We start from the raw sequence: 19722 nt of genomic DNA on the forward strand, positions 1-19722 counted from the left end.
CAGAGCACGTTTTTCTCCCATCGCGGAATTCTGTGTGGACTAGCCAGACCTTCCTCCGCAGCGCTGTGGAATAGGGTCTGGCAATGCGAGACTACAAGGTGACCATCTTATACCTAATCAGACGGTTGCTCGTTCTTTAAAGTGTTTTAATCACATTGTTTTGTACTGTACCGTTACATGTGTTAAACTCATTCGGCTCTGAACAGATTTCAAGTCATTCAAACAACTTGTAAAAAAAATTGTAGTTTAAAACTTTTACAGCCAACTTATTCGAGTCCCTAAGTACAGTTAATGGGTACGGACACAAAGACAGAGAACGGGAGGCTTGGTTAGCAACGATTAGCAGTTAGCTCCAGTTAACTCCATTATAAAGATAAGCTAGAGCTTTCCTATTTGGAAATTAGTGTATTTGACCTGTGGTTCTGACGCGGATGCTAGATATACTTACGTTACAACCGAACACATTTACTTTCCTGGAGTCAACCAGCACGAGTGGATAGCACACAGGAACAGCGCTACTCTGCCATTGCAACTCAAATTGTGTAAGTTTGCCATACTAACTTATAACACTAGTAACATTTACGCTGGCAAAAATCATCTACTAATTAAATCCATCAACTTTATAACCGCGATCAAAGCAAGCGACTTTTATGTATTAATTGTAAAACAAATTAAATCGCACAGTAGTCTTGCATTCAAATGTTGACTTCAAGTAAAAAGAAAGGCATTATATCAGCACAATGTACTTAAAATTTTGTTAAAGTAACTTTCAGTTTGTGTTGATTCTAGCGGACGCTTCGGACTAAAGTGATAGTGTTTTTACCACACCTGCTGTTGTAAAGGTCCTTTCTTTACGGTGCTGTATTTCCCACTGTATTACCGAGTCAGCGTTACCGGGAGGTCATATAGTTGCGATGAATGTTTTGCTCAGACAGAAAATCATTAATTTACAATAAGAGAATAAGATGCATCGTTGCATTTCCAGTGTTGCATACAGTAAATTAGTCTACTCTGGATGTCTCATGAGCTAAACCGGGTTTCACTGTCACTGTGTCATGAGCCAAATTATTAAGAGATTGTTGTAGCAACCAACATAATAACTTAGATTATTAAAGCGCATTTCATGAAACCCACGGATATAGAGATTTATATATATATCTCAGAGGTCACACACCTCTGGAGCAATTAGGGGTTAAGAGTCTTGCTCAGGGACACATTGGTTAATGTATCGGAGTGGGAATTAAACCCGGATCTCCCGCATCAAAGGAATGTATCATATCCACTGTGCCATCACCACCCCCAATGTCATGGCAGGTGTATTGCTCAGGACCCGTAAGAAAGCTATACCACAGCAGCAATACCACAGGCCAAGCAATCAGTCAGTCCGAACAAGCATGTTTTGAACACGCACTGTACTATTATAACATATAAATACAGAAAGAGGTTGTCTTTGTGGACATACGAATGACAGACAAAGTCAAACTAACATAGACAATGTATGCAAAGTGCTGTGTGCAGCAAGAATGTCTACAGCTATTACTATAAAGATATGACACCTTGAAACAGTCAGCAAGCAAATCAATGATCAGCAGGTGCTGAAGTGTACTCACAGATCCCTTTTCAATGATTCTGTTGAGCATTATAACAGCTTTGGAACACTGCTCCCAAATCATCAGCCAGAAATGACCACAGGTATTCCTCAATGGCCCCTGTGGAAGCAAAAGAAAGAAATGTACAGTACATAGAAACAAATCCACTCATTATCAAAAGCACACAAAACACATTCTTCTTCAAGACGGGTACATCCCATGCCCCTTATTTGATAGCTCCTCGGTCCTCGGCTGAACCGGAAGCTGTTCTGTCCCTCCTCCGTGAAGACCGTCTCAAAGACCTTATTTCTACCCTGAGGACCGAGTACCAAGCATCGAGGAGGGATCATCGAGGGAGCTATAGCCAAGGAAACACGAGAGCAGCCTTCCCGGACGCCGTGCAGCTGAAAGCCGTTGCTAACTCCGCCCAAACAGCTGACAAATTCATGGACACTTTTGAGGAAAGGATGTCTCATCCCTCTAAAACACAATTGCTCGTTTCATCTCCTCGCATGAGTTCATCGTGTCTCTCCCGTGCTTCCTCGGTGGGACGGACTAAGACACGAGTCTGGGATGCAATTTGAGCGACATGAGATGCACCGATGGTGCGTTCAGCATTAACTCAGACATTGCTTGCCGTACCTGAGAAAGAATGTAAGCTCTTTGGGCTTCTTCCACCATGACTAAACTTGCATTGATGTAGTCATTTTCGGAGTTTTCAAGTTTTACCCGACTGTGATCATCTGAAACCAGACGAGAGACCATAGAGCAATTACAAATCACAAAGATGTCATTCACAATAATACAAATTTTAACCAACAACCTTATTTGTCATAAGACTCACATGGGCTGACATCTCTGTAGCGGTTCAAATTCCGATTCGCTGGAAGTTTTGCCACCTTGTAAGGATAGTCACTGGCTTGGTTACGGATTTCCTGTTGAAGACAAAGACAAGGAGGAAGTTAGGAGTATAGCATTACGTTGATTAAGAATCACCAAACTGGTGCATAGGTATAACACACCTCCAGCGTGACTAAAGTGGTGGCCAGTAATACTGACATTAATGTAAATACCATGCAGAGAGCTAAAAGGTCTTTAACACAGTATGCATTTTGTGCTAGATTTATTGAAACTGTCAACTATAACTGACATACGCTGCTCTGCTGTGTTCTGTTCGTCATCTGTCAAAACACTGTATTGTGTTGGAGTGAAGTTCTTTTTTACTACGTATAGTTTTCATTGTGTGTACGTGGTGCGGACAAAGATGATCTCCACAAGCCTCTGCTGGACAATAAGTTTGCCATCTCTTTCTTTTTAAGTGACATATAAACTAGAACCATTTACAGATAAAAGCAACAACAAAAAATAGAAGTAGACTTTGGCAGGCACCAGAATAGTTCAACTTTTAAGTAAACATGAGAAAAACAATGTCCACTTCTAATGATATAATAATTACACGCTGAATAGCTGTAGACTTTTACTTTACTTAGGTCTCAGTAAAAACAAAAGATTATTTTGAAATTATATCTCTATCAACTGCAAAATACAGTTTCACTATACAAGCCCGGGAGATTTTCTAGCTATAGCTATCTACTGACTCGCATTGACAGCTGGTGGTGAAACACATGTGCTTTTCTCTGGAAGTCCTGATGAGTTCTCAGAAAGTGCAGCTGACGTCTGCAAGCGTCATCCAGCATTAGCTGAGCTCAACTATGAAGGCTGCCGCTGCACGTTTTCTAACGCTAGCTAACGTTAGAAGCTTTCTCGCTACGGAAGTCACGTCAGCGACTACTAGCGCGGATTGCTAGTTTCTCATTCGTATTCACTATGTGCATAGTACTATACATAACCTCTACACAATCTGATGAGGTCTATAAGTTAACACAATGAGTCGCAGAGAAGACTAAAAGTAACTAAATACTGGGAAAGGTGTCTAACGGGCTAGCTATCAAATTTGCTAGCTAGCTAAGTAAATTAGCAACCGATCGTCATAGAAACACGAGAGGCCCAATGTCCCGACTTACATTGTAAAGGTTTTGCCATTTCCCAGACGAATCAATGTCTTCAAATTCTTGCTCCATTATATCGTAATTAATGCCCTGAGACAATTGCTGGATGATCACAGAGCGTTTGTGGCACCGTTCACTAAGTTACTCCTTTCTGTCAGCCATCTAGCTAAACAGCAGTGTGTGTAACCCTGGGGATCCCTGCGGGGAGTCTGCTTCTCCGGCACAATACTGCATGCACGCCTGCACGCTGACTGACTTGGGTTGCCAGTTACGTGTTTTGTCATAGGTTTTTGTCAACCTATCAAAAAGATAACTCGAGTCACATATTGCTGTGCAGATGTTTTATTATACATATCGACATATATCAACATTGACCCTTGCAGTAAACGGAATTAGAATTTTTAAACCTAGTTAGTTTAGCTAACCTAACCACAACTATAGGCCTATAATTATTAAAATATTTAAAAAAATGTTTTCCCACATTATACAGAAGGCAAGATAAGAATAACAAATGAAGTAGCATACAATACAAAATAAACATATTAAAAACATTGTTGCCACACTCCTCTGGTCTAAAAGTGTTAAAATGAGCGTTAAAAGTAGCGTTATTAAATATAACGGAAAATATTCTACCGAACCTGGCAACCCCGGTGACCGGAGGATGGCAGTTGAGCAAAGATATTACAGTTAATTAATTTCTATAAACTATTTTCACATTTTTTCAAATTATTTTCTGGTTGCTTTTCGCTTCGATATGATAAGTTTCACCATACTAGGTATCATAAAGTAGCTTGCAAATATGATTTACCTAAAATTGGTTTAAATGCGCCCCTCTGTGGTCAAATTATTATTATTTTGGGTCAACTCCGGTCCGGTGCACACACACTATGAGGACCCGCCAAATACACACCCACAAGTAGACACATGACAGGCCTGCTAGGCAACCAGTTTAGCTAGCTAGCTAACATTAGTGTTGCATGGGGGGGGGGTTGTGTTATGTTTGTGGGGGGGGGTGGTGCGGCAAAAAAAAAAAAAATAAGGAGGGGGGGGTGTATTTTCACGGCCGGAGGATGGCAACTTGCTCCAGTGACCAAAGTGTTAAGGTAACGCAAATTAACATGAAGTAACGTTATTCATCAGTTTGCTAATGTTAGCGTTAGCTGTCACAGCTAGCTAGCTTGTTAACACCACCCGCATTATCAACACCCTTATACACAACTCCCTAATAGACGTAATGTTAGCTAGGTGATTTGCTAAATCTGCTGCTTATTCTGACCATAGACTCTTTATAAACGGTATTATTCTGATTATCGAAGGCAGCTTTACCTTAATAAATGTAGCTAGTTTAGTAGCCATGGTGCCTGCCACGTTAGCATACAAGCTAGGGTAGTTGTAGGTAACGTTAAGCTGTGTAGCAGTTGTAACACGGCAGAGTTGGCGAATAGCAACAAAAGGCATTTGAAATGCCCCCCTGCATATATAGTACTAACTTACACCTGTTATTTAAGAGGTGCAACAACATTAGTTGTAAACCAATTCGAGACCTCAAAGTGAAGAGTTTAACGTTATCATATGCAGGAATGTTATTGAGTGTTCTATGTTGCCAGCTTCACAAGTGTGTAACGTTACCGATACTTTTCATTTCAGCAATATGTCTTATCATTGTTTCATGTCCCCTTTTCTCTCAGGTTTGGGACAAAAGTGAGAATGGAGAGTGGCACTGCACAGCCAGCTGGAAGGTAAGCCACAGCAGCTTGATACATTGTAACTGTAAAGACTTTCCTGGTAAAATAATAATTCATCAGCCAGCTTACTTACATAACAGCATATTAAATTTGCATAACTGCATTTACTAATTTATTTAAGTCTTAGCCTACTCTGTGTCTTTTGTGGATTCATACTTTCACTGATATGGATACAACTTGAAATCTTGAAAACTAGTGTTTGGGTTTGTTGATTTGACAAAAGCTCTTTTCTCTAATGTGCAGACACACAGTGGATCAGTGTGGAGAGTGACCTGGGCTCATCCAGAATTCGGGCAGGTTCTGGCCTCCTGCTCCTTTGACAGGACAGCTGCCGTCTGGGAAGAGATTGTAGGGGAGTCCAACGACAAGCAGAGAGGACTGAGCCACTGGGTTAGTACAACCGCAGAATCCTTCAAAAATCACTGCAGATGGTCACTTTTTTCTACAGTCTTCTGTTTGATACAAGATCTGACCCAATTATTTCATGGTGTTCTGTTTTAGATAAAGAGAACCACTCTAGTGGACAGTAGAACCTCAGTGACTGATGTGAAGTTTGCCCCTAAACACATGGGCCTGATGTTGACCACCTGCTCTGCGGATGGAGTAGTGAGGATCTACGAGGCTCCTGATGTGATGAACCTGAGTCAGTGGTCCCTGCAGCACGAGATCTCCTGCAAGCTCAGCTGCAGCTGCATCTCTTGGAATCCCTCAAGGTTAGACCACAGTTTTACCAGATTGGGTCCAGATTCTCAAATTGAGAATTTGCTATTTTCATTTTCACAACCGTCCAATAAAATTAATATCCCTGTATTTTGGACTGTTAGTTGGACAAAACAAGGCTTTGAGAAATTGTGAGAAGTTTCTGATGTTTTATAAATAAATCGAGAACATTTGCAGTCAATTGTGGTTAAATAATTGTTAGTTACAGCCCGAATGGGAATTTTATAGTGCGTGCCATTTATTACTCGGAAGTCGGATTTTCCGAGGTCAAAGTCAGAAACATGACCCCTGACCTTGGATTTCTGAGCTCAGAACCCGGGTAACCACAGGGTACTCTGAGCTAAAAATCCAACATGGATGCCCCGTGCATCAACAGTAGTGAAAGCCTTAGTAACATGCAGGTCTAAGCACTTCTGTGTTATTTGATGTTTTTTTGGGGGGGGAAATGCAACGCTACCAAGCCACGGCAGAGCTGCAAGAGTCGCCGCGACTCGTAGTCACATTTTTAGAGAGGTGCACGTCGGGCTATGGCAAGGGTCCGCCGTAGGGTCGGTATCTCTACGTACGTAGCCACGGTGTCGATTTAACCCAGAAGCATACATTTGCCTTAATACAACAGTCCTACCTTCATAAACATTATAACATTATAATGTTCAAACTGTTTTAGAGAGGTGTTGATTCAACTGTTGGATTATTTTGGAGGCTGCAGTTGACAGGTGTTTCTATTATTTAGTCCATTGCATTTATGCACCTCCTGTATATTTAGAGGTGTTACTTTATGATAATACAGTAGTCAGATATGAGAGTAATGTAATAAATTAGGCTGCATAAAACAATGTAAAGTATTTTAAGTACTGTCATTTCACTAAAACCAACAACATACGTATGTCCCTAATAGGAATATTATACAGGGCCTGAAATGACTGATTAAGTGATTTTAGATTTTTTTAATTTGTTAGCTGTTGAGAGTTTCCATTCCTTTGACTCATATGAAAGGGTCTAAAGCAGGTTAAATGTGCATCGGCAGGTCTGCGTTATATACGTCTGGTAAATGAAATTGCTGTATCCTCACTTCACTGCACTTTTATAAATTGTTATAATTTGGTCATAGGTCACATCTCTGTTTGCAAATTCAACGTCAAGGATTGTTATGTTTATTGCGACTTCAGCAATATCTACTACCTAAAATTTGTGTCTGTGCACAGTAGCCAACTGTAGTGTTGATAGGCTATTACTCGTGACCTTTAACCAATCAGATATTGAGCGGTCTACAGACAGAGGCCTGAATCAGACCCAAAGTAGCACATTTTCTTTTAAATGAATTCATTAAAAATGACCGTTCTGTAAAAAGGCTTAGTCTAGGGCTGCAACTAACTATTGTTTTCATTGTCGATTAATTTGTTGATTATTTTCTCGATTTAATCGATTTTAGTTTGGTCTATAAAATGTCAGAAAATGGTGAAAAATGTCAAGCAGTGTTTTGTCCACAACTTAAAGATATTTAGTTTACTGTCACAGAGGAGTGAAAAAAACTAGAAGATCTAAGAAGCTGGAATCAGAATTTTTCAATCCAATTATTCGATTGTCAAAATAGTTGGCGACCAACTGATTAATCTTTGCAGCTCTAGCTCAGTGTAATCTTGTGTTTTTTTTCCCCCTACCACCCAGCTCTCGAGCCCACCCGCCAATGTTTGCAGTGGGGAGCGATGACAGTAATGTGACGTATGGTGGGAAAGTTCAGATCTATGAATATAATGAGAATACAAGGTAGGTGTTCCTGAAGTGTTGTGTATGTCACTCTTTTATCAAAATACCAATACAAATGTGACTTAATTTTGATGAAGCTGGTGTTTATTTTATAAGGGTTGTTAATAATCCATGTCAGATAGTTATGAATAGTGGGAAATATTGAGGTAAAGGGTAACTTTATATTCAAAGATGACAGAAACAAAATAAAACTATTAACGGCCGTTCTGGGTCATCTTTCCACTTTTCCAACCAGCACAACTCCTAGTTTTGGTTGAAATACACACATAGTTTCCTGATTTACCTGTGAAAATATGTTGGCTCTATACACAGTCTGGTGGATTTAGTGCTAGCGACCTCAGAGCGGTTTCTGGTTAAACAGAAAGGTCTTACAGAGGTTTTAAAATCTCTGTAGGGATCCTTTTCCTTTTCCATATTGTTGTCAGACACTTAGAATAATAATCTGAGTCTGTCAGCGGCAAAAAACAATTGATGATGCACATTTGCCCCATAGGGTTACATTGCAGCCCGGTCTGTGGCTGCTGGTTACAGCGTTCACGCTTTTATACTGGACCAATTTCAAAGATTGTTGTTCCTATTAGTCACTCGGACACAAAAACGTAGGAACATAGGGTCCAGGTTGAAAAAAAACTACAATTACCTTAAAACGCAGTTGCTGCCCCAAGACTCTGGAATAAGTTACCCCCTGACATTTGCACTATTACAGATGTAGCTCTTTTTAGATCCAAACTTAATTATTTAGAATGGTTTTTAGTACGTAGTAGTGGTGTGACAATTTCCCTGTCCTCCTCCTGTTTCTATGTAAGCTCTTCTGATTTTACTGTTTTCTAGGTTTCATTCTTTTTATTGTATGTTATGTTGTTTTATTCTTGGTTCTTGATGTAAAGCACTTTAGATACCTGCTGGTTGCTGTAAAGTGCTGTATAAATAAATGTTGATTGATTGTTGAAGACTACTATACATTTCATTTGAATATTTGATTTGTGAAATAAGTACAGAAGATAATTTAGAGGCAAAATGCCTTACGTTGTATTTTAAGGTCTTCACTAGCCACAATGCTCTTGGAGCAGAAAGGGAAAAGCAATGTTTTAATATTTGCTAGTTTATGTTGTTAGCAGCTAAGTTGTACCCGTCGTTATTGCGACCTAACATGTATATCTCATTTGTATTTACTAGGAGAGAGAAGGTCTGATTTTAAGTTCAGTTGCTTCTCTCATTTTGAAAGTAGTTTGACAAAGCTACAACAATAAACTTTACAAAATTCCAAGTAGTTGAAAGAAGTTTTTAACAATTGTTTTAAGTATGTTTTAACCATTGTTAATAGTTTGTTTTAACCATTGTTATCAAGGAAATATGCTAAAGCAGAGACGCTGATGACCGTCACTGATGCAGTCCATGACATTGCATTTGCTCCAAACCTGGGGAGGTCTTTCCACGTGCTCGCCATTGCAACGAAAGATGTCCGAATCTTTAAGCTTGTTCCTATGAGGTGACTAATTCAATTTTTTTTTCTCTATTTTAACAGTTGTCCTATAAAGGACTCATAACACACAAATTGGTGGTGTCACTGCAATTTAGCATTTCACATTTTAATGATCTTTTTTTTATCAGATGCACTTTTGCATCTGCGACAGTTTAAACCACTTATATATGACAGAAACGAGAAGCTACCACTGTGTGAATAGATTTTCTGTAACTTGGATACATCTGACAGAAAGGAGAGCACCTCTACAGGACCCACCAAGTTGGAGGTGCAGATTGTGGCTCAGTTTGACAACCACAACTCCCAGGTGTGGCGTGTGAGCTGGAACATCACCAGCACCCTGCTGGCCTCTTCTGGCGATGATGGCTGTGTGCGCCTCTGGAAAGGTGGGAGGTTATTGTTAGCTTATGTTGATGACTGCTCATCCGTCTTGTTTTTAAATTTCCGTGATAGCATAGCATGTTTCAAATCCTAGTTTGAGTGAACAGTGACTCTTACAAGGTATTGAATGATTTTGGCTGATGCAATGTTGGCATCAGTCCGTTTACCTAGTTATTTTTTTTAAACAAAATGGTGTGCAGCTCTATTATCTGAGCAACTACAAGTATCGGATCGGGACTCGGTATCGGGGTTCAAAAAGCTGATCGGGACATCCCTACCCCAAACTATAGATACAGTCATTCTTAAATCATCTGAGTTGTTATGATGTTGATTACTGTACTTATTGTAAAATAAAAGTTGCCTAGAACTGGAAGCATTTATGGCTGTAACCCCAGATGTCAACTAGATGCGGAGCATCAGGTTGTGGTTGTGCCATGGCTCTGCCACATCTGTCACATTTTATTGTCCGTTGTAATGTGTAATACACGTAAAGTTGAGAAATACAGAAGAAACTAAATTAAAATGATAACCTATGACAGTGAAAAGTTAATCAGCTTTTACACTTTGCTTAGATGTGTAGGAAATGGACTTTGAGTCATTTGTTGATCATGTTACAAACAGCGTGAGCACTGACATTACCCCCTTGCGTTCCTGTGCAGCTAACTACATGGACAACTGGAAGTGCACAGGCATCCTGAAAGGAGACGGCAGCCCACTCACTGGCTCATCTGGTCAGCCCACAGCCATGAGCACTGTTGTTGGCTCCTCTGTTCAGACCTCCCAGAATGCCCTGAACGGGATGTCTGCAGGAAGGTAGGTGGTGTGGTGCGTCTGACGCCACTCACCCAGCCCAGCCCGATTCCAGTCAGAACTGACAGCTCCTTATGCCTCACACTGACTGGGACTGCAGCTGCTCACTGACAAACGTCCTGGGCCCACACTGACCAATTGTTGCACTCATGCAAAGAGCTTGGCTTCCAGCATACAAGTTGTCGGCATCAACGCTGTGGAGTTGGATGTGTTGTGGTGCTTTTTTTTTTTATAATAAGCAATTTCCTCTTGATTTGTACAGATGCATGCAAGAGTAGTTTCATGTTTCCACTTTGCATTGTCAGTGTTAGGGCCAACCATATTCTTGCTATAAAAAGTAAAATAAACCTGTTCATATACATTTTCATTTCATTTTTAAATTTGTTACGATTATTTCAAATAATTTTATCGTGATCTACAGCAAACCCATTGTGTAGTTAGGTAATCTTTGTAAATATTAAGAAATTTGATTAGCTTCAGTCTACTACTTGTCAACATCCAACATTGTTGTAACTATTTCCATTTTTAGACGAGCAATTAAATCAAAACTTAATAGTTTTTCCTCTTCATTTCACTTTTCAATTTGAACGTAACCTTAAGCAAGTATTGCCAAACTCTTTGCTGAGCAGGACAGCTTAAACGAACCTCATTAACCAACTGTAATAACATCAAAAAAATAGAATAAACACATGCAGTATGGGTATGAATACAGCCACTGACAATTGGGGCTTTAAAGCAAGACTGTGTAACTTTTGAAAGAAGCGATAAAACAATCTTTCTTTTACAAATAAAATTATGAATTTATAAGCAATAAAGCTCAGCCTTTCTCAACTCTTGTTTTGTAGCTCCAGCCTTAATAGTTCTGGTATGACCAGTAGCTACCAGTGGCGAACTTCTCTGCTAGAGTTACACTATTAGCCTGGTTGACAGATCCTTCTCAGTTGTAACTGAGAGTGGGTCTGGGCTCATTCACAGCCCATTTCCAAAGGGGCGTTAACAACGGACGCTGCTCAAATGCCTCTGGGCGCAATTGGATAGTCCTTCAACTAATCAGACCAACGATCCGGGTGACGTAGCAGCGACAGCGGCACCAACGGGTCACTGCGCTTTGGTGGCCGTCATGTTGAATGTAAACAAAAAGTTGCTTGCCGTTGCTGCGCTATCATCATTGTGTAAAGCCTGCCTCAACGGTTGTGATTGGTGCCTCGATTTGGAAAAAATGGAAATGGGCTCTTGGCCAGACAGACTTGCAGAGCAAATCTCAAATTTGCCAGAAGTTTGTCATGGTTTTCCCAGGCTATTACACTAGGTCTTGTCTCCCGTAATCGTCGCTTGTAGCCACAGTGGTCGCTGTTTAGCAAATGTTACATAGACTTGCTTTAAACATGTAAATGAGCAGCTATTAACGTTTGATGTTATATGAAACCGGTTAAATAGGCTAATGAATGAACCGTGTTTGTGCTAACACTGGTTTTATCAGAGTTGGTATGTGGCTGCATTTAAGTTCAACTCGATAACCTCCAACTTTAAGCAACTACAAGGAGCTACCATTTTGTGTTGATTTTGCTGGCCCCTGTGGACAAACGTGGTAGTGTTTCCATGAGCACTACTGCCTCCTGTCGTAAAGATCTTGATAGCGGGAACATTTGTTTTGGAAGAGAGTGAATACTATTTTACTTTTTTAAACAGCTGTTTGCAGGATGCATAGCGACGAGGTAATGCATCTATTTGTGGCTATTTAAGATTAATAACTGTAATATGAGATAGTGACACAAAGTAGACTTTGTTTTAGTACTGTTCATACACCTCAGTTACTACATGTAATTACATGTATTGCTTACATAGCTTATAACTAACAGATTTGGTTACTATCTGGTAATAGTAATTTTGTTGATAAAGCTAAAGTTATAAACATTCCCTAGTAATGTTATGTCTTCATAATAATAAGCCAACAGCAGAATATAGCTCGGTAGCAAGGCCAACATAAACTGTTGTTATTATGCGCCAAATCAGGATTGGTTTTAAATCTTTTCAAATCCCACAATTTTCTTCATCTTTATAATAACTGATCAAGGTTGACTTGTGTTTTTGCCAGTGCTCTATCACTGTTTCCTTCAGCTTTTTTGTTCTTCGGTCAATTCTTTTCTTTTCCACTTCACTGATCCTGCCCCAGTATCAGCCATAACCATAAAACATAACGTCAAAAATGAAATTATCTAAACCTAGTCTCTGTGCCATAAATAGTTGGTCTGATTTTGCAGGGAATTGGAACCTATGACGGGCATTAAGCATCTTCTCACTGATGGTCTTGTTTGCTTATGTAGGTCCTAAAGAGGCATCAGTATTACATTAATTTAAAACTACTTGTAGTTGCTTAACAAAACCATTTTTGTAGTGTTTTTTTTTTTTTTTTTTTACTTAACTCTTGAGTCCCCTTTAACCTGAGTAACACAAGATTTGTGTACTGTATGGCATTCCTTTATATTAACTCTGCAACCAGTTATTTTACAAAACAAATTTGATTTTGTAAAATTATTTGCAAAGGTTTTCTTGCGTTCCAAATTTTCTTTTTAGAAAAATGAGAATTGGGGTTGTTGAAGTAATGTGGTATTGTACTGCTTGTTGCATGCAGGATTGGCAAGAGAGCTCCCTTTGCCCCTCCCCTGCGGCAGCTGACCTCTCCAAAGATATACCAGCATCCTGCAAATTACTAATGTGTCCTGTGCAGCAGCTACCATTTGCCCTTGAGTTAAGGCATTTGAAATGTGTGTCATGTCCTAGCTCAATAATTACTGTTTAAGGGCTCTGTGTTGAGATGAAAACTGCATGGTTCTGTTCTTCACAGCTTATACTTTGTTTTGATTCCAACATGTTGTTTTTAATAACATTGCACATACACCTTTAAAAAATAAACCTATGACTACTCTATAAGCCATTTCCCTCTCTTTTTGGTTTCTAGGGCATACATACATCCTTTCTTTCTATGTATTCTCTCATTTCTACTTCCTTTGATGCATTTCCCCACTGTATTCCATTGTCATTGTCTGTCTTCTCCCTGTCCATGGTTTTGTCGTCTACGTCTTCATCCATTTTTTTGTTGCTTCAGGTATTTCTTTCCGCCCCTGGATCCTCCCAGAGCGGGGACCAGGTATGGTCACCTGCTGCCTCCCTCCTCTCTCATAGAGCACTGTGATGCTGAGCCCATTCAGCCTCAACAGGCTCTTCCCTACAGACTCTCCTCTAGAGCACTGCTGCCCTTACCAGAGGCTGAAGGACAGTGATTTGGGTGTTTTAGCTCAAATAAGAAAGGATATGGTTGGGGGATGGGCATGAACCACACAAGTGCCATTCATTTCTAATAAAGACCCTTTGAGATTTGTCTATTTTCTGTTTTGTTCTTTTTCCTGTGCGTGAAAAGGTATTAGATGTTATGAAGATTTTGTGAAATTTACATTATATGTCCAGTAAAGCCATTTTGATACCATTTTAAATAGTCTAAAGTAATTGTTAGTCTGTGAATAATAAACTAAACATTTCCCATATTTAGTAGTTTTGTATTCTAGTGCTTTAAGTTTATGGACTGTGCAATAAAAAGCACATTTGGGGTCACGAAACATCGTCTCTCTGTCGGCTGGTAAATTTTTCTGGACACTGACGACCTCAACTATCAGTGCCTGCAGAGGGAATGTTATCATTCAGCGCTCATGGATGGTTTAAAATTGCACATGGTGGAAGTCCAAATACCCCAAGATATTAAAAGAATGTTATTTTTGCTTCACAAACACAATGACAGCGTTTATTCATGAATGACTGACTACCATGTGGAACTACTCCTATGTAATGAGCACATGATAATTCTTTTTTGGGAAATTCTTCATCCACTGTATTTTTCGATGTTGAGTTGAAAATCACAGTTAATCTTGACACTTTAAAAGCGATGTTCTAAAATGTTAGGGTCCTTTGACTGATTGTGGCCTATTTTACGGAACAGAAAAATCAGGAACAGCTCTGGTCAGATTCAGTTATTTTTTCAGGTCTGATTTGTCCTGCTGAAGTGTCTCTGAGCTAGTAACTGATCCCTACCAATTCCACATCTTTTGAGTTGTTGCTGAACCTGGCTTCTGAGGGCAGATACAAGAGATTTCCCTGTGGGGATCAGACAGTTAAGGAACAGATTATGGGTGAATATGAGGCATTTCATCTCACGGTTTTACTCTAAAATTAGAAACAGGATGTCATTTCTTTTGATAGGGAGGATAACATTTCATTTCATGGATCACTCATAGATGTCCTTTCAAAAACTGGAATGCATAGGATGCAGCTGTCTGCTAACTAAGCCATTCTTGCAGCTGCTTTGCAGAACACAAACTCCACACTTGGTCAGTAACTATCATACTGTACATACTGGTATATGCAATTATTTCCTTGTGAATGATAGAAATAATGTTTTGCTTAACTTCAACTGAGGAGCCTATTTTAAAATAACTGGCTCCTGTAGTATTTTTTTATTACCATTGCATTATGGCTGGAGTCTAAAATAGGTTTCCCCCTTCTGTCATTCATTTTATAAGACCCAATGTGGGCTATTTTCCAAACGGTTCCAAATGTCCAAGTCCAACAGAATGACATGAATCCCGATCCCATCCTATCATGATTGACAATTTCCTCCCTTAGTTTTGCTGTCCAATCAAAGCTGTTTAAATTAGTTAAGTCCCGCCCACATGACATGACTCTCACGCGGGCTTCCTGTCGTTTTTGGGAGCTGCTTGCTTGGTACTCCGAACTCTTGTACGGTTTCTTTGTTTGTTTGTTTCCATTTTTAAGGAATAATGAGAAACTTAACTGTTTGGGAAGTTATTTTTGGAAGTTAACTATCTGCACCTTGCAACGTGTCTAACAACAAATGCTACAGTTGGAGAAGAACCGTGGTCTCTCGGTCCCTCTTTGCGAGTAACGTTATTGAATGTGAGTTGAAGTCCAACTAACGTTAACGTTATGATTTAACAAATTCTCTTGCTGAAATGGACCAGTCTTAAGTAATTTTTTTGCTTGGAGTAGCAAGCAGGTTTTACTAGTTAGATTTTCAATGTTGTCTGTTACTTTTATTCTTACAACACTTCTCTCTAGCTAACTTGATAAACGAAGATAGTGGAGTAACGTTAGTTAACGTTAGCTCAAATGTGGGGCGTGCTGGTGATTTTGACAAACCCACTTGTTTTTAGCAAGTAACGTTATACTAGCTAACATTAGCGTTACAAGTTAGCTAAGTTAGCATAATACGCTAGCTAGTTAATTGCTCTCACTTTGTTTTGCTGATAGCTGAAACTGTAACAAACCATAACGTTAGCCGCGAAATAACAAGCATGAAAATATTCAAAGAAGTAACGTTGTTTGCGAACAAATAACTTTACCTTTTGTCACTAGTTTTCAGTTGTATTTAAGGTGGTATCAACAAGCTGGTCATTTAATAGACATCCGTGCCACTGCACTGTAAAGTTTGCACAAGCTACGTTTCGAGTTTTTAAAGTAATACTGACCTTCCCTTTTATTTCCCTTATTCATTTTTCCTAGACATTACAGATGGTCTTCACCTGAACTGAAGTCAAGCCACATTTGGCTGTCACCTTGCTCCATTCCAAAACATGGCAGATAGTTTTTACAAGTTGGAAGATGAAGCCTTTCCCAGTTTCCTTTACAAGTCTTTGGACAGCACCAGTGGCCGTGCCACACTGGAGAATGTGACATTGGGTTCAGGCCCAGGACTTCCAGTGGCTGCCTCTACAGTGGCTAAAATTAAACCTGGGTCTGACAACAGGTGGGAGGGAGCATGCTTCTGCTTTGGACAGATGTGACTTGTTGTGGAAACGCTTATATGCATCCTCTGAATCATCACACAAGCTATTTGACCAGTGTGACTAAGAATGGATGCTGAAATAATTCCAATTCCTATTTTGGAGCTTCATTTAGTTGCTACTTCAAATAGGAAGTATTAATATGCACACTGTTTATTCATATTAAACTTATGTACACACTGCACCTAATTTGACAAAAAATATAGATAGGAGTGCATTATGACATATTGGGACATGTCTGCCAAATATAGAACTGCATAGGGTTAATAAGAAGTTGCTGCAGCCCTTTTTGGTTTCTGAAATTTTCCACAAAAATAAGAAATTGCGCAGAGGATGTTCATACTGATTCAATATTCAGCTGCTAAATGTATTTTTTGGAGCACTAACCATGATGTAGAGTTGTTTAGTGTATTAACAATAAAGTTGTTTTGTTAAAGCAGTTCTATGTTCTCTTGCTTACAGAGGAGATCCTGTTGAAGCGTCGTATCTGGAGGCCAGAGAGCTGCAGCAGGCCAACTCACAGTCCTCTGTTAGAGAACAGCCCAAGTTTGCCCTTAGCTTCAAAGATGACTTGTAAGTATACATGTAGTTTAAAGTGTCTGGTATACTCGAGCGTGACACCGTGCACGGGCCGCAGTAGATGCACGGAGATGTTTCTTTTCAACGCGTTGTTTGTTGCAGTATTCTCCGAAACACCAGAGGGCGTAAACAAAATAATCTGTAAATAAGCAAGAAGTAGTTGAGAAGAAGAGACCAGAAATAAAGGGAAGCAGGCTGTCTGGCAACAGTAGTAAACACACCCATGTTACACAGATGTGCTGTGAAATATTACATTTATCTACTGTAATCATTAACATGACTGTCTGCCTGTAACGCTGTTAAGAACACTTTTTCCATGAAGCTGTTTTTTAGCTTTGAAAAAACGAACTCATGTTTTTCCACACTGTCCAGCAAAATGTATGTACTACACTACTCAGGCTTATGCATTGTCAAAGCCATTATCAGCATGTGGTTGTTGTTACGTTTGTCCACTAGAGGGACTTCTAACATCAGCCTGGCCTTGAAGGCATGGATGTACTAAGAACTGGATACAGCGTTCGGAAGCCCCGTTCATTCCAACGAGAGTTGCTCAAAAACGCATAAAGCAATCGTGGAGCTCGAAAATACTTGGATATTCTGAATAGACTGGTCTGGATCTTCCGCATTGACTGGCCCGTGACGTCACAATGGACATGCGCACAAGCAACAGTTTGTTTGTGTTGTCGTAGCAACAATGCACATTCATGAGCTTGTCTCTCGTGTCGCTGACAAGTATACGTCGTTCTCTTAATACATTTATGGTATAACATGGCGAACTCATAAACTCGCCGTTTCATTGTCTAAAATATCCACTAACGTTAAACATTGTGTTTTAGTTGTTCCTGATAGTTTATGTGCTAATCTAAATAAATGATTGATGTATTTAGAGAACCAAGGAGATGTAATCATTATGTCATGCTACAAGTTAGATACTAGCTAGCGCTAGCTACTAAGGTTAGCCTGCAGTTTTGTGAACAGAGCGTCTCTTAATACATCCATGGCTTCATCCCTCATCCACGTTACAGGCTTTACAGCATACAGCCCTCGGATGTATCATAAGATAATTGTTAAACCTAAACCCACATCGGCTCTTAGGGACATATAAGATGTTACGTTAACGTTAGCTACCTAACCAGCTCCATTATTTAGCTTGACCTGCAGTCTGCTTCTTTAGCTTTTGCAATAACCCACTAAACCCGGAGTGATGGTGATACTGTATTAAAGTATTTACTTATTTTAACATTAATTATCTTAATTTAAGATTAATATTGAAACTTTCACTCATAGACGATAGCCCCGGCATTTTTGGAAACACTAATGACGTTACGTCCACGTTACAGGCTTTACAGCATACATACGTCCATACATCCCTCAGATGTATCCTAAGATAATACCATGGATGTATTAATAGAACACATGGTGAATTACAGCTGTTGGGTACTCGTAGGGTACAGATTTGATCATTGGCAAATTATCAAAGATGTTTTATCAGTATTAATAAAGTTATGAATATGGTTATTAATAACTTTATCAAATCGACAAACAATCAAAACGGGGCACCACCCTGCAAGTCAGGTGCCAATAATCAAACTGTGGAACAGTCTCATTTCTGTGGTAATCCTTCAAAGGAAACAAAGGAAGGGATGAATCTGAGCACGGACCTGTGTTCAACCAGCAATTATTACAATATGTCCACAAATAATCACATGCAACTGCTATTTAAGTATAATAGAATTTATTAACGTCACAATTATCAGTAGCTAATCAATAATCCTTCAATAATAAAACGTATATACCTTTTACAATATCACAACCAAAACAAAGCAAGAAAACCTGTGTGTGTGTGTGTGTGTGTGTGTGTGTGTGTGTGTGTGTGTGTGTGTGTGTGTGTGTGTGTGTGTGTGTGTGTGTGTGTGTGTGTGTGTGTGTGTGTGTGTGTGTGTGTGTGTGTGTGTGTGTGTGTGTGTGTGTGTGTGTGTGTGTGTGTGTGTGTGTGTGTGTGTGTGTGTGTGTGGAAATGTAGGCTAACACAAAGAACTACCAAAATGGCTACTCCTGTGAGCTGCACATAACTATTTAGCCTCAAGAGGGCAGTAGTGGTGCTGGGTGCACGAGAAGGGGTTGAAGAGGCCGAGGGGGGCCGTATGCTAGTTCATGTGTTAGTTCCTTTTATATATGTCAATGGTTAGCTCTGCCCAAACGTTATACCGACTCCACGTGGTTAAGCTAGCAGCGTTAGCTCGGGAGCTACGTGGCTAGCGTGTGTGTGTGTGTGTGTTAGTAAAAGAAGAAAGGGGTAAAGAAAGAGACCCTCTGATCTTAGTTATCAATAATGACCAGCCACTCAGGTCTGGACCAAATGTGCAGTTAGGGTAGACTCTGAGACTTTTGTCTTACTGAGGGGAAACTGTCATTATAACCACTCCAGTGGCTAACAGCTGATTTTGCAGACAGTAACTAGACTCCGTGAAAGGAGTGAATTAGCAGGTAGCAATTACACTTTTACCAAGCTACTCAACACAACATATCAAAAGTATCGTGATCAATGATCAGACATGAAAATCACTCACCTTTCGGCGAAATATGCAGTTTTGAAACCAAAATAGGGGACCTACGTGAATCGTGTAGATTCAATGAGAAAATGTTTAAGGGGTAAGTACTCGGGCCTGGTGCCCGATTTCTGGCGTATGACTATTTTAGAAAAATAAATTAATTAAAAAGTCCACATGGGATTTGTTTTTAATGCGCTGGATTTAACCATACGGTCTATGGATTTAACCAATCATC

At 39.7% G+C, this 19722-nt stretch overlaps 3 protein-coding genes across 10 annotated transcripts in view; 2 read left to right on the plus strand and 1 right to left on the minus strand.

The window, feature by feature from the left end:
* ptpn2a (protein tyrosine phosphatase non-receptor type 2a) overlaps positions 1–3851 on the minus strand; it is a 16850-nt gene extending 12999 nt beyond the window's left edge. Inside the window, exons 1-4 of one of the 2 annotated variants that reach the window (XM_039806963.1) lie at positions 3614–3851; positions 2434–2524; positions 2232–2332; positions 1611–1709 (exon numbers count right to left, since the gene is read on the minus strand). In XM_039806963.1, coding sequence (XP_039662897.1) covers positions 1611–1709; positions 2232–2332; positions 2434–2524; positions 3614–3670 — 348 coding nt within the window. In that variant the 5' untranslated portion in view covers positions 3671–3851. The remainder of the gene's footprint in view (positions 1–1610; positions 1710–2231; positions 2333–2433; positions 2525–3613) is intronic. The other variant, XM_039806962.1, reaches the window with a different exon arrangement.
* Positions 3852–4656: 805 nt separating this feature from the next.
* On the plus strand, positions 4657–13887 carry seh1l (SEH1-like (S. cerevisiae); the record flags this gene model as incomplete). The annotated part of the gene is made up of 9 exons (XM_039806964.1): positions 4657–4701; positions 5287–5337; positions 5587–5733; positions 5845–6056; positions 7732–7830; positions 9179–9319; positions 9545–9699; positions 10354–10507; positions 13611–13887. Coding segments are annotated over 9 exons (1179 nt in total), but the record flags the coding sequence as incomplete, so codon positions are not given.
* A 1338-nt stretch (positions 13888–15225) lies between these two features.
* Positions 15226–19722, plus strand: part of cep192 (centrosomal protein 192) — a 97304-nt gene continuing 92807 nt past the window's right edge. For 3 of the 7 annotated variants that reach the window (XM_039806965.1, XM_039806966.1, XM_039806967.1), the window contains exons 1-3: positions 15227–15469; positions 16076–16319; positions 16819–16929. In XM_039806965.1, coding sequence (XP_039662899.1) covers positions 16147–16319; positions 16819–16929 — 284 coding nt within the window. In that variant the 5' untranslated portion in view covers positions 15227–15469; positions 16076–16146. Of the gene's footprint in view, positions 15470–16075; positions 16320–16818; positions 16930–19722 lie in introns of all 7 variants that reach the window. The other 4 variants (XM_039806970.1, XM_039806969.1, XM_039806968.1 and 1 more) reach the window with 3 other exon arrangements.

The sequence above is a fragment of the Perca fluviatilis genome, chromosome 7, assembly GCF_010015445.1.
Source record: "Perca fluviatilis chromosome 7, GENO_Pfluv_1.0, whole genome shotgun sequence".
NCBI classification, from domain to species: Eukaryota; Metazoa; Chordata; class Actinopteri; order Perciformes; family Percidae; genus Perca; species Perca fluviatilis.